Source organism: Jatropha curcas, chromosome 6 (genome assembly GCF_041381405.1).
Source record: "Jatropha curcas cultivar XTBG-Jc1 chromosome 6, XTBG_Jcur_1.0, whole genome shotgun sequence".
NCBI classification, from domain to species: domain Eukaryota; kingdom Viridiplantae; phylum Streptophyta; class Magnoliopsida; order Malpighiales; family Euphorbiaceae; genus Jatropha; species Jatropha curcas.
In genome coordinates, this window is record NC_143156.1 from 9,708,901 (window position 1) to 9,723,810 (window position 14,910).

Here is a 14,910-nt window from a genome sequence, read left to right on the forward strand (position 1 = left end):
GTAAATTTATATAATAAGTTACCTATCATACAATTTATCATTTAAAATGATAGTTTTAACATGGATAATGGACAGTGATTATATTTTGATTATCTAAACATTAACGACATTAACGGTGGATTTTTTGATTTTTGATTAACTAAATAGATTAATTAATAATATAGTATTTTTGATGTTTGAAATATTTCTTGAAATTTGCAAATTATGACCAAGAGTTACATAATTATCTAATTATGATTTAAAAAAATTATTAAATTATGATTGTGAGGTCAATTTTCCTCAGTATTTATACTGTGATTTTTATACTTATCAGCAACTGGATTCAATTGAAATAGCTTTTACAAGTGAGCAACAAACTGTAATTATACAAATCAAGCGAAGCGCAAACACGGCACATAAGATCCGCTCACACACGCGATAAAATGTCTCTTTCTGGCTTTACTCTCGCATCGCCCCACTTTTCTCTCTTTCCCACTTCCACTCACTCACTATCCTAAAGCTTCTTTGAAGTTTCTGTGATGATGACTCTCAAATCTCAATGGTTTAGCTTTATACATACTCTTCTACGTTTTATAAAACTCGCCTTCTACCGCTTCTTGTATCATTTGAATTTTCCGTTATGGGTTCTTCTTGCTCTTCTTCTGCTTCAACCTCTTCCCAGCGAACCCCTTCTTTTATCATTAATTCCATTGCTACTTCTTCACCTTCCTCAACCTCTTCCCAGCAAACCCCTTCCGAGCTAAATAACTATGAAGTTTTTATTAATTTCAGAGGCAAAGACATCCGCGACGGTTTTCTCTCCTTTCTCTTTGAATCTTTGAAGGAAAAAGGAATCGATACCTTCAAGGATGAAAACCTTCAAAAAGGAACTGAAATAACACCAGCCCTCAAGCAAACAATTCAAGAATCATGTATTTCAATTGTCATATTCTCCAAAAACTATGCAGATTCTCCATGGTGCTTGGACGAGCTTGTTGTGATAAATGAATGCAGAGAAAAGTCGGGGCAAATAGTTTTACCAGTTTTTTACCATGTAGATCCAACTGATGTTCAGGAGTTGAGAGGCCCTTTCGCAAGGGCACTTGCTAGGCTTTTAAAAGATCACAGCGATAGTTCACACAACCTGGGTGGATGGTGCCATGCTTTGAAGACAATCAGCAACGACTTAAGTGCTTTTGTTTCGAATGAGATCAAGTAAAGCTATCATTTTCCCCCGTTTACTTTTCCATGTCTTTTTTATTTTCTATTCATCAATAATAGATCAATCTTGCGCACACAATAGATGGCTTTTAGTCACGATATCCACTCCTTTGAACTCTCACTTATTTTTATTTTCTTGTTAAAATTCTGTTTCATTTTCTCCTATTCCTTCAATCATGGGTTTTACCCACCCAGTTTTTCCAAACACTTAATTGATTCTATTCTAGAAAATATATAAGTTTTGGCTTACTTTTTGTTGTTCATTTGTCATCAGGAATGACCAACTGCTAGTTCAAAGAATCGTCAATCGTGTTTCAGAGATATTAAGTCATGTGCCATCAAATGCTAGTTACCATGACAAGTTAGTTGGAATTGATTCGCGTGTCGAGCAAGTAATATCGTTATTGGATATTGATGTAAATGACAGAAATTGGATAATAGGAATTTGGGGAATGGCTGGTATTGGAAAGACAACTCTTGCTGGTATAGTGTTTTCGCAAATCAAGGTTAAATTTGATGCCCACTGCTTTGTTTCAAATGTCAAGGAACAGATAAGGAAGGAAACAGCTATTGTTTTACGGGATAAAATCATTCGTTCACTATCGGGAGAGGAAAATTTGAAAATGGGCTCACCTCTTTTAGTTTTAGATGACTGGATTTTGAGGAGGCTGCAACGTAAGAAAGTTCTCATTGTTTTTGATGACGTTGATGATTCACACGATTTAGATCTTCTAGCTGGAAACTGTAGTTTGTACCGTAAGGGAAGTAGAATAATTATTACTAGTACAGATAGACAAGTACTTCGAAATGTTTGCCATGAAGAACATATTTATCGGGTTGAGGGATTAATTGATGAGGAAGCTCGTCAACTCTTGAGCTTGCACGCTTTCCATCAAAATGAAGCGAAAGAAGGATATGTGGAGCTATCCGAGCAGGTGATAAGTTATGCTCAAGGCAATCCATTAGCACTAAAAGTTTTAGGCTCTAGCCTTTATGGCAAGGAGAAAGAGTACTGGGAGAGCCAGTTGCTCAAATTGAAAAGCATCCCGAACAAGAGAATTCAAGATGTTCTAAAAATAAGTTATGATGGGTTAGATAGAAATGAGCAGAGCCTATTTCTGGATATTGCATGTTTGTTTGGAGAAGGATATCCAGATGGAGATGAGCTTGAAAAAATAATAGAATGTTTTGGTTTCTTAGCGAAATGTGGAATATGGAGTCTCGATGATAAATCTCTCATAACCATTTCAGGAAGGCAAGTAAAAATGCACAACTTACTAAAACAAATGGGAAAGGAGATTGTCAATAAGGAATGCAAACAGCCTGGAGGACGTAGTAGGTTGTGGAATCCTGAGGACATTTCTCATGTATTCAAAACAAATACAGTAAGGAGCAAAATTTGCTACATTTTTCTTTTGTTGTTTTTTAATATTTGAATAATTGAAAATTGAACTTACCGCTCCACATTATTAGTGATGATTCCAATAGCTTTTATTTTTATATATTTTATACTCAATTACCTATTTTCATTTGTTGTTCATTTATTAGGGAACTGATAAGATTGAGTGCATTTCGTTTCGAATGTCGAGTGATGGAGCTATTGAGATAAATTCCAAAAATTTCATGAAGATGCCTAATCTTAGATTCCTCCGAATCACTCGTTCCAAATGGATTTTGCCTGATGACCTTGATTTTTTTCCAGAAGAGCTAAGATATTTATGTTGGTACGGTTACCCTTTGAAATCGTTGCCGTTGAAGTTTTGCCCAAATAACCTTGTACAACTTCTCTTGCCTGAAAGCCAACTCAAACAACTGTGGGATGGAGATAATAAGGTATATTTCCTAAACTTTAATATTTCTATTTGGTGTAAATGAACCTATAACATAATAAGATGTAGTTTGATAATAACTTGTATTTAGTTGAGTTAAAATTTATAAAAATGGTTTGATGAGAGTGGCAGATCCAATACTTTTTTTTACAAATTGGTCTTAATATAGTTAAAGGTCAAATCATTGAATTAAATGAGACTTTTTAATTTCATCAAGTAATAAAAATTTAGATCAATCAATATATGATTAGTCCAAACTGAAGAAATTCAAATGTTAAGAATATACTTTTGGCTTATTTAAATAACAGATGATGTGTTAATTTTTACCCTTAGAGCAACAACAAATAGAAACTATCTAGACATAAGTTTATTAATCTCCATACTTTAAATTGGCTTATTTTAATTTTGGTATGTGTACAGAAAATTATATTAAAATACAATTTTTAGAATTTATTTGATTAAATAAACAAATAAGTAAATAACTACTTTTGAATTATAAAATAATTATTTTGTGAGTATTTGGCTTTATGTTTTAGTTATTGTAAATTTAAAATAAATAATAAGAATACTAAACATAAAAATATAAATTATGCTTTTACTAAGATATCAGACTTGGTTACAAGGTACAACAATCAAGAGATTTTCCACAAGCTACATTCCACATTGATCATTTTCTCAAAAAATATATATAAGATAAAATTTTTGAGACATGGGGGCCATGGCCCCTGCTAGCCAGTAGCCACCCCATCGTTCCACCATTGGATGAGTAGTGAAAATTTTTTTTTTTTTCGATAAATAACAAATATATGTAAAACATGAAATTTTAATAATTCATATTCTTGCTCTTTTTATTACAGCCTTTTAAAAGTTTGAAAGTTATGGACCTCAACAGATCTCTGTCTTTATTGAGACTTTCGGACCCATTTCAAGCCCCATGCCTTGAGGTATTATGTTTGGGAAGTTGTAGAAGTTTCATCGAGATTCCTTCATCTCTTAATTATTCAACCAAGCTTACTCGGCTAGACTTAAAGTACTGTGTAAGTATTCGCAGTTTGCCAAGCTTCTTGTAAGAATTAATCTCAAATAATTCCATAATAACCTAGATCGTGCAAATCACTAGATTCAACAAAATAGATTGAATAAGAAAAGGTTGCGTACCTGACATCGTTGTTCGTCGATCTTGATGTGTAGAATTAGGTTTGCAGCCTTCCAGAGAATTGAAGAATCGATTTTGCGGAAGCAGTACGAAAGGAACGTAAAACTGAATCGTATTCAACTCCTCTGGGGACCACGACCTTTATATACCTGTAGGGTTAGTACAATTCCTATTTCGGTCCTTTAACGAAATAGGAATTATATAATGGTCTCTACACTTAATATCTATAATTAGTTGATACCTCAATAGTCAATTATTCACAATCAAGACCACATTTGAAATTGACTTTACAATTGGACTGCTGTACATATTTAATTTTACATATTAAGCCCACAATAGAAAATTAAATCCAACAATCTCCCACTTGGGCGAACATATGTTAAATAAAATACATACACCAAAATGAGCTCAACAAACGCAGTCATACAAGGTATCCAAAAACAATCTCGTCCATTAGTTATATTGATAAAGAGCTGAAGAAACATTCGTCATAGATCTCATGACTAAGTTCATCATCAACTACATTACCAATACCCCTAAATGACACAGATTCATTATAGAAGTGTAGCATGAAAACTACATGTAATGTGATCATCATGTCTGTTTCCAACTGGTCACCAACAAAAGTGAGATCAAGCAAAACAATAATAATAATACAGAGTGTAACCATCAACCAAAATGAGTACTCAACAAAATTTCATAATAAAACATATCCAAAATAAAATAGAGCATTCAAAAACATAATGTATGCATAAAGAGCAAACTCCCACTAAAACTAGACAGTCTCAAACAAAACGATACCCATATGAGCGGTGTGCTCATGGAAAACTTTCGGTATCACTGCCTTTGTAAGCGGATCCGCAATCATAGAGTTTGTTCCAATATGCTCTAAGGATATCTGTCCACTCTGTACCCTCTCCTTCACAGCCAAGAACTTAATCTCAATGTGTTTTGATCGAGAAGAGCTCCTGTTGTTGTTGGAGAATAAAACGGCTGACTTGCTGTCACAATACAACTTCAGTGGTCTTTCTATTCCACCTACTACACGCAGCCCAGTGACAAGGTTTCTCAGCCAAATAGCTTGATTGGATGCCTCATAAGATGCTACAAATTCAGCTTCCATGGTGGAGGTTGCCACTAGAGTTTGTTTCACACTCTTCCAAGAAATAGCACCGCCAGCCAATAGAAAAACGTAGCCAGATGTGGATTTTCTACTATCTTGGCATCCAGCGAAATCAGAATCAGTATACCCAATGATCTCAAGCTGATCTGATCTCCTATATGTGAGCATATGTCCCTTAGTCCTCTGAAGATATCTCATGACTCTTTTGGCTGCTTTCCAATGATCCATTCCTGGATTGCTGAGATATCTACCTAACATGCCAACTATAAAAGAAATGTCTGGACGAGTACAAACTTGAACATACATAAGACTTCCTACAGCTGACGCATAAGGAACCTTTTGCATTTCCTGAATTTCAAGTTCACTCTTTGGACATTGTTGATTACTAAATTTATCACCTTTTGCAATAGGGGTATCCAATGGTCTAGAATTCTGCATACTAAATCTCTTGAGCACTTTATCAATATAGCTCTTTTGTGATAATCCAAGAATACCTCGAGAATGGTCTCGATGTATCTGAATCCCTAAAACAAAAGAAGCTTCACCTAAATCTTTCATCTCAAAATGCTTTGAAAGAAAAACTTTGGTTTCATGTAGCAAGACTTTACAATTAGTAGCAAGAAGTATGTCATCCACATATAAGACCAAAAAGATAAACCTACTCCCACTGAACTTATGGTACACACAATTTTCAACAGTATTTGCCTCAAAGCCAAACGAGACAATTACTTGGTTGAATTTAAAGTACCATTGACGAGAAGCTTGCTTGAGTCCATAAATGGATTTCTTTAATTTGCATACCAGATGTTTTGGATCTCCAATTATAAAACTTTCTGGTTGCACCATATATATTGTTTCATCAATGTCGCCATTGAGAAACGCAGTCTTAACATCCATTTGATGAAGCTCAAGATCAAGATTTGCAACTAAGGCCATGATTGTCCTAAAAGAATCCTTCGAAGAAACTGGAGAGAAGGTTTCTTTATAGTCAATCCCTTCCTTTTGAGTAAAGCCTTTTGCTACAAGACGTGCTTTATATCTCTCCACATTACCTTGAGAATCCCTTTTGGTTTTAAATATCCATTTGCAACCAATGGGTTTCTTTCCTTCAGGTAATTGAACAAGATCCCAAACTTGATTGTCTTGCATAGACTTATACTCTTCGTTCATTGCCTCAATCCACTTATGAGAGTCAGAACTCTGCATGGCATGATAGAAACTAACTGGATCATCATCTATCATGTCTACAGTATCCTCATGTTCCTGAAGAAACACTATATAATCATCTGGAATAGCACTTCTTCTCTCCCTAGTAGATCTCCTCAAAGGCATTTGAACAGACTCTAATTCTTGAGGTTGTTGAATTTGTTCTTGAGGAAGAATAGCATTGTCTTGAATTGGATCTTGAATAGTGACAGGAGCAACTGGAGTCTGTACGCTATCAGAAACAACAAAAGGAATGAGAACCGAATCATCCTTACTTGGTTCCTCTTCAAAGACAATGTTTCTTTCTTTATTTCTCCCTCCAAAATCAACATCCTCAAAAAATGTTGCAATTCTCGTTTCAAAAAAGGTTCTAGAAGTAGGATTATAAAATTTGTAACCCCTAGACCGCTCAGAATATCCAACAAAGTAGCTGCTGATAGTTTTGGAGTCCAGTTTTGTTTCATTCGGCTTGTAAGGCCTTGCTTCAGCTGGACATCCCCAAACATGAAGATGCTTTAGACTAGGCTTACGTCCAGTCCAAAGTTCATAAGGTGTTTTAGCAACTGCTTTAGATGGAATCCTATTGAGAAGATAAGCTGCTGTCTTTAACGCTTCACCCCACAGAGACTCTGGTAAAGTAGAATGACTAATCATACTCCTTACCATATCCATAAGAGTCCTATTACGTCTCTCAGATACACCATTCATGCTGGGAGTACCAGGCATTGTATATTGAGGGACAATTCCACATTCCTGTAGGAAAAGCGCAAAAGGTCCTGGACGTTGTTCGCCTGAACCGTCATATTTACCATAATATTCACCACCACGGTCAGATCGAACAGATTTAATCTTCTTTCCTAGTTGATTTTCAACTTCGGCTTTATAAGATTTAAACACGTCCAAAGACTCAGATTTTTCATGAATGAGATATAAGTAACCATAACGAGAATAGTCATCAATGAATGATATAAAATATCTTTGGCCATTTCTAGCTGCAATATGGAATGGACCGCAAATATCTGTATGAATCAGTTCTAAAACATTGGATGACCGAATGGCACCTAGTCTCTTTTGTTTAGTCTGTTTTCCTTTAATACACTCAATACAAGAATCCAAACCTGTGTAATCAAGTGTATCTAAGATACCATCAGAAACAAGACGCTCAATTCTCGATTTGGATACATGACCCAAACGTCTATGCCAAAGTACAGCTGAGTTATCAATATTCAACTTTCTTTTGGTACCTCTTGTAGTAACATGCAGGGATTCATGATAACTAGTATCAATGTCTAACATATATAGATTATCACATTCATTCAAGCAACCAGTACCCAAAACTTTTGAATTCATAGATAAAGTGAATACACTGTCTCCAAAAGAACAATGAAAACCAGATTTGTCCAAAAAGGAAACAGAAATCAAATTCCTTCTAAAAGAGGGAATAACAAAAGTATCTATAAGATCCAAAAAATAGCCAGTACTTAAACATAATCTAAAATGTCCAATTGCCTCTACTTCAACCAGATCGCCATTTCCTACATAGACGTATCTTTCACCGTCAGTTGGCTTTCTGTAGTTGAGGCAGCCCTGCAATGAAACACTTATATGAGCGGTAGCACCAGAATCCATCCAATAAGTGTTTTTAGGAGCTGAAGTTAAATTAACTTCACAACAGACTAAAACAAGGTACTTACCCCTCTTTGCAAGCCAAATAGCAAATTTAGGACAGTCCTTTCTCAAGTGATCCGTCTTTCCACAAAAGAAGCATTTTGGCACATAAGGCTTCTTTTGTACTGGATCTACAGCAGTAGCAGCAGCAGGTTTCTCAATAGCCTTTTCAACAGTCTTTGCAAAAGTCCTCTTTCTTTTCTTGTTCTTGCCCTTCCCAGCTGAAGAAACAAAATGAGCACTCTCTCTTATGTTAGAATTCATCTTTTCCTCCTCATCAACACAATGAGAAATGAGCTCGTTAAGAGTCCATTTATTCGGCTGACAATTATAGGAAGTCCTAATTTGTCCATACTGAGAAGGAAGAGAATTCATAACCATATGGACTAAAAGGTCATCTGGTAAAGCCATACCCAGCGCCTTCAGTCTCTTTGCAATCTGAGACATGCTAAGAATATGCTCCCGAACACCATCATTGCCAGCAAACTTCATGGAGGTTAATTTTCCTAAAAGTGTTCCCACTTCGGCTTTGTCATTCTTGACATAAGCCCTCTCCAACTCGGCAAGATAGTTTTGAGCATTGTGCTTTTCAGCTGAGACAGAGTCTCGAATATGTTCTGGGACTCCTTTCTGCATGATCATTAGACCTAAGCGATTAGAACGCTCCCACTTCTCATACTGAACCCTTTGAACATCAGTGCTCGTATCAGTAAGAGGAGCAGGTTCGTCCATCCTGAATGCAAGATCCAAATCCATACAGCCCAGAAAGATCATAATATCTGATTTCCAAGACTCAAAATTTGATCCCTCAAGTTTAGGGACACAATCAGGATTAAATGACATGTTAGCTGACATCAGAGAAAATAAACAAATAGATAAGTATAAGCTCACAATCCACAAATGAAACAATTCACATAAGTAGAGATCAAAAAATGGAAATAAGATACAGACACAACATTAATATTCTCATCTTTGGATGTAAAACATTAACTTGTAATTAGTATCTCAATGCAGCAATCAAATATTGATAACATAGTCCTGACAAATAATAAATCTTCCTTTGGGCCGATATATCATTGTCATGGAAAATAATCAAACAATTATCACATATTTATTGCCAAACATGTATTCAAAACTCAGCCAGATAGCAACCTTCCTTTGGGCCGATTAACTATCCGCAACGAATTCTAATACACCTGTCTAATATTCTAAAATAAATCAATTCAAGCAATAGAGGTCACTTTGGTGACTTATTGATCAAATCAATTTATTTTAACAAATATCAAACACAATAGGGACTTAATCACTCCAAAATTTAATCTCAAGTCGACAAATTAATTCATTTAATTGTAATTAAAACAAAACAATTGCAATTAAATGAATTGATTGTCTAAATATTTAATAATCTAAAATTATTTAGCCCAAAAAAAATTATAATCTAGTCTTTAAGTCACTAAATTTGAGACTAAATTATAAAATAGGACTAAATATATTTGAATAAATAAAGTTCAGGGTCTAATCGAAAGAAAACAGAAAATTAAAGCCTAATCTGGAGTTACAGAAAATTTAGGGCCTAATCTGAAATTATAGAAAATTTAGGGCCTAATCTGAAATTACAGAAAATTACGGCCCTAATCTGAAGTTACAGAAAATTTAGGGGCTAATCTGAAGTTACAGAAAATTAGGGTCCTAATCTGAAATTTTCCAGGGACCTAACTGTTATTTTCCATCCCTAACCTAAAAAACAAAACGATAAGGGACGGAAAATAACAGGTTCCAGCCCCTTTCCGCCGCCAACAATGGAGGTTTTTTTTTTTTTTTTTTTTTTTTTAACAAGATCCAGCCAGCAAAGAAAAAAAAAATACCAAACGAACAATTAATCGTTAATGGCGTTAGTTCAAAACCTCTTACCTGTTCTTGGGAATCCGAAGAACAGTGAGAACAAAAATATATATATACATTTTTTTTTATTAAACAAAACCCTCAATCTATAAACAGTAGGGTAAACAAATAAATAAAAAAAAAAATACGAAAATCAATCTAAAATCTAGCAATTATGCACAAGGCTCTGATACCACTTGTAAGAATTAATCTCAAATAATTCCATAATAACCTAGATCGTGCAAATCACTAGATTCAACAAAATAGATTGAATAAGAAAAGGTTGCGTACCTGACATCGTTGTTCGTCGATCTTGATGTGTAGAATTAGGTTTGCAGCCTTCTAGAGAATTGAAGAATCGATTTTGCGGAAGCAGTACGAAAGGAACGTAAAACTGAATCGTATTCAACTCCTCTAGGGACCACGACCTTTATATACCTGTAGGGTTAGTACAATTCCTATTTCGGTCCTTTAACGAAATAGGAATTATATAATGGTCTCTACACTTAATATCTATAATTAGTTGATACCTCAATAGTCAATTATTCACAATCAAGACCACATTTGAAATTGACTTTACAATTGGACTGCTGTACATATTTAATTTTACATATTAAGCCCACAATAGAAAATTAAATCCAACATCCTTCGGTTAGAAAATCTTAAGACTCTTGATCTTCAAGGTTGCAGTAAACTTGAAGAATGTCCAGAGATTCCTTGCAATTTAAGGTATTTATATTTAAGTGAAACTGCAATAAAACAATTGCCTTCATCAATTGGACATTGCTCTCAACTTGTTGTATTATGGTTACACGGGTGTACAAAGCTTGAAAATCTTCCAGACTGCATTGGGCAGTTACAATCTCTTGAACTCATCGATGTTACAGATTTGAAATTCAGCACATTGCCAAATAACTTCGGATATTTAAAATCTCTGAAGAAACTTGACGCAACAGGAAGTGGCATAAAAACATTACCATCCTCTTTCAATCAACTGAGCCGATTGGAACGTTTGAAGTTTATGGGATGTAATGGTTTGACAGTATGGCCTTCGTTGTCCGGTTTGAATAGCCTACAGAGGCTTTATCTGGGTAACTGTGGTATATCAGAAATTCCAGAGAGTATTGGATCATTAGTTTCGTTGAAAGGATTATATTTAGATAGAAACGATTTCAAAAGCATTCCTGCAAGCATCAAACAACTTTCTAACTTGGACACTCTTATGCTGAATGATTGTAAGAGGCTTAGATATTTGCCAGAGCTTCCAGGCACAAGGTCATTTTCTGCATCAAATTGCACCTCTTTAGAATTTGTATCATTTTCGTCCTTTTCCAAGGCAGAAACAGAAGATGACCTTCTTTGGACCCTGTTCTCAGAAGATGACCTTCCAGGCACAAGGCTTAATTTTAGTAACTGCATCAAATTAGGTGATAATATACGTCTTCAAATTACGGAAGCCCTGTTCTCAGCACAGCAAGGCCGGGACGTACGTTTCCGTTCTCTAATATTAAATTAATAAAGAAGTCCTTATTTAAAAAAAAATGTTAATTAAGATTTTCGATGATAAACATCAATGAAATATTTTCCTAACTTGTGAATTTCATAATTAATTTATGCTTTGACAAGGGAAGATAGATAAACATAATAAAATTGAACTATATATCATCTTACCATAAAAAAAAAAAAAAAAATATCACGAAAAGATTTCAATGTTTATTATGGGCGTTTTTTAAAATTTGTGTTTAAATTATCCATTTACTCATTCATCAGCTGTTTAAATTCAATTCTATCTTAATTAATTATGGTATTCCTTAACAAAATATATTTTCATGGAGCAGGGCCATCGATTATGTATCCCTGGGGTGGAAGTGCCGCAAAGTATGAAATATCGAACAAGTGGATCTCATCTTTCAATTCAGTTGGAAAGGCCTGCTCATATATTGGGTTTTTATTTTGCCGCTGTTATAGATTTCCAAGATTTTGATTTTTATGGATATGATATTTTAGGTCATGCGAAATTCCAATATAAATCTGGAAAGATGTATTACTATGACCGTAACTTTTATTTTCAAAATTTTGGGCTTCCTAAGTTAGATTCAAAACATGTGTTCCTTGGTTATAGATCTTTTGATCAAGAACTGAATTTCGCTCGAGTCTCATTCCGTGTTGATCATTTCTCCATAAATAATGACGGAAAAGCTGAAGTCATTAGTGGGAGGGTGATCAATTTTGGCATTCATCCTATATATGGGGAAGAAAATAAGAAAGCCGAAATAAGGAATGATTAAAACCAAGAAGGATGGCATCAGGGAGAACCAGACAAAGATACAATCCTGCCGGCGAACGCTGAATTATGGGAGAAGAATTCAAGAGAAAGACTCTGATTAAGGTCAATTAGTATGGCAAATAGAAATTGGCAACAGTCAAAGGAATTTCTAGTTTCGTGTGTTTTACTTTGGGATTTTAGTTGACTACAGTTTTCAATTCACATGTCACAATATTGGAGAGAATCAGCTTATTATTGGCTGTTACTTGGATATTAGCACTCGTAATAGCTAATCTATTTCCAAGTTTCTACAGTTGTACGTTGGCATTGTATCTTAAGGGCTTGTTGCAGTTGGTGGAAGATCTTTAATCATGTTTGTAGTTATCCTAAATGCTTGTCATTATTTGCTAGTTTGGAGTTTTGGAGGGAAGTATAGATTGATCTTTAAAAGATGTTTGCTTCATTTCAATTGATCTTTAAAACAAATTTTGTAAATTGGTTCAATTATATCAGCAACTCACATAAATATTTTCTTTGGATCTTTGATGTTATATCAGCCTATCAAAAAAAAGAAAAAAAAGAAAAAAAAAAAAGAAAAAGCCTATCAAGTCCATTGTTGTTCTTTTTATTTATTTATTTATTAAGAGTTTCAATACATGGAATAATATTATGAACTATATAATATGATACCCTCTTCAATTCATTAAATTATAAACAATTTTATAATCATTAACTTTTTATGAAATTAAATTAATTTTTAAAGATATTCTTACATTTAAAAATATTTCTTTGATAATATAGAATCTAGATATATAATTAATCAAAAATAAGAATCTCAATTCTTTATAATTAAACTAATACAATTAGATGCTATAGGAGATTTTTAAGTCACAGTCTATACATATTAAATATCACAGCACCATTGTCCAATAATCATCACAGCCCAGTATACTTAGCCAAACCAATAGTTTGTTACTTGTGCACCAGATCTTATATATTCTCTTGTAAATAGATATTTTGATGAGAATGAGAATTACAGTTTCCAGATGCAGTAGAGAATCAAAGATCTCTCTGTTACTTCCATTCATTCTTTCCTTTATTCATTTCCTTATTGATATTGTTCATCGTTTTCTCGAGCTTGCTTAATCCTATTCATGGTATCATAGTAGGTTAACTGATCTGTTTCTTGGATTTCTGCAATTCAAGAGTAAAATTTGTTTTAGATCTGGTTGAACATCAAGATGATGACTCCAGAAGATGTGGCAAGGCTATTGCCGCAGTTACTAGCAAAAATCATGATAATGATCCTTTAAATGTGAATAATTCGGAATCTCCTGGATTTCGGTTGGTGAATTCTTCATTAAAAGGACTAGAGAATTATCTCTCATGGAGCAGATCTGTAATGGTAGCTCTCAGGGCGAAGAACAAGCTAGAGTTTATTAATGGAACCATAGCTCAACCTAATTCAAAGTCAGAGGAATATGAGAGGTGGTTATAAGCAAATAGCATGGTAGCTTCGTGGATCATTAATGTTGTGTCCAAGGAGATATCGGATGCCTTTGTATTTTGCAAAACTGCAAAAATACTTTGGGATGAGCTAAAACAGAGGTATGGAGAGTGTAATGGCCCGATGATATATAAGATTGAGAGAGAAATTGCAAGTTACAAGCAAGGAAACGAGTCTATAACAAGTTTTTATACAAATCTCAAAAGAAAATGGGATGAATTACTGTGTTTGGCACCTTTGCCTACATGTTGTGGTCAAACAAATGCAATTACAGTATATGACAACAATAGAAGGCTACTGCAGTTTCTAATGGGACTAGGTGATGAATATGAAAATGTAAAGAATCAAATCCTTTTAATGGATACATTTCCTTCAATCAATAAAGCTTATTCCATGATTTTGAGTGTTGAGAATCAAAGAGAGGTAAATACATTGACTGTGGAATCCAGTGAAACTTCAACAGTATTGTTAGCTAGAAGGAACTACAACAGCAATTACAACAATTCAGGTGCAATTGGTAACAGGAAACCATACTACAATAGAAAGGAAGACAAGAAAGACAAGTATTGCCCCAAATGCAAAATGAATGGCCATACCATAGACAACTGCTTCAAAATTCATGGATATTCAGACTGGTTCATTGAATTACAAAAGAAGAGAGGAGTCAACATGACTAGAACAAACATGGTGAATGCAGTTCAGATGGATGATACACCTCTGCAGCAACAAATTGATTATCAGATGGAGCAATTTGATGCCGATATCAAGAATGTTCATTTTGTAGGTACCTTACTCAATTTTGTCATTTATAGCATTGATTTTAACTGCAAAAGTAACTGGATAATAGACTCAGGTGCAATAGACCATATCACTGCTAATCTATCACTCTTTGACCTTGTACATAAACTGAACCCTCCCAAAACCATTAGACTGCCTGACAACTCTACCAAACAGGTTACTCACATTGGAAATATTAAACTGAACAATAGAATTACTCTATACAATGTGTTGTATGTGCCTTCCTTCAGCTGCAACCTCATTTCAGTCAACTTACTCACCAAAACATGTCATTTG

General features: G+C 34.4%; 1 protein-coding gene across 1 annotated transcript; it reads left to right on the forward strand.

Annotated features, from left to right (window-relative positions):
• The first annotated feature begins 475 nt into the window (after nt 1–475).
• On the forward strand, nt 476–4,346 carry LOC110009079 (disease resistance protein RPV1). Its single transcript, XM_089723370.1, has 5 exons — nt 476–1,194; nt 1,475–2,585; nt 2,749–3,033; nt 3,887–4,066; nt 4,221–4,346. The coding sequence occupies exons 1-5, from the start codon at nt 620–622 to the stop codon at nt 4,224–4,226; spliced, it is 2,157 nt and encodes a 718-aa protein (XP_089579496.1). The 5' UTR covers nt 476–619; the 3' UTR covers nt 4,227–4,346.
• The last annotated feature ends 10,564 nt before the right edge of the window (nt 4,347–14,910 follow it).

Excerpts from the sequence above, each read along its gene's own strand:
- LOC110009079 (XM_089723370.1), top strand. The coding sequence starts at position 620 with ATGGGTTCTTCTTGCTCTTCTTCTGCTTCAACCTCTTCCCAGCGAACC. Across the intron at positions 1,195-1,474 it reads TTTGTTTCGAATGAGATCAA|GAATGACCAACTGCTAGTTC; the intron begins GTAAAGCTATCA and ends ATTTGTCATCAG. Across the intron at positions 2,586-2,748 it reads ATGTATTCAAAACAAATACA|GGAACTGATAAGATTGAGTG; the intron begins GTAAGGAGCAAA and ends TTCATTTATTAG.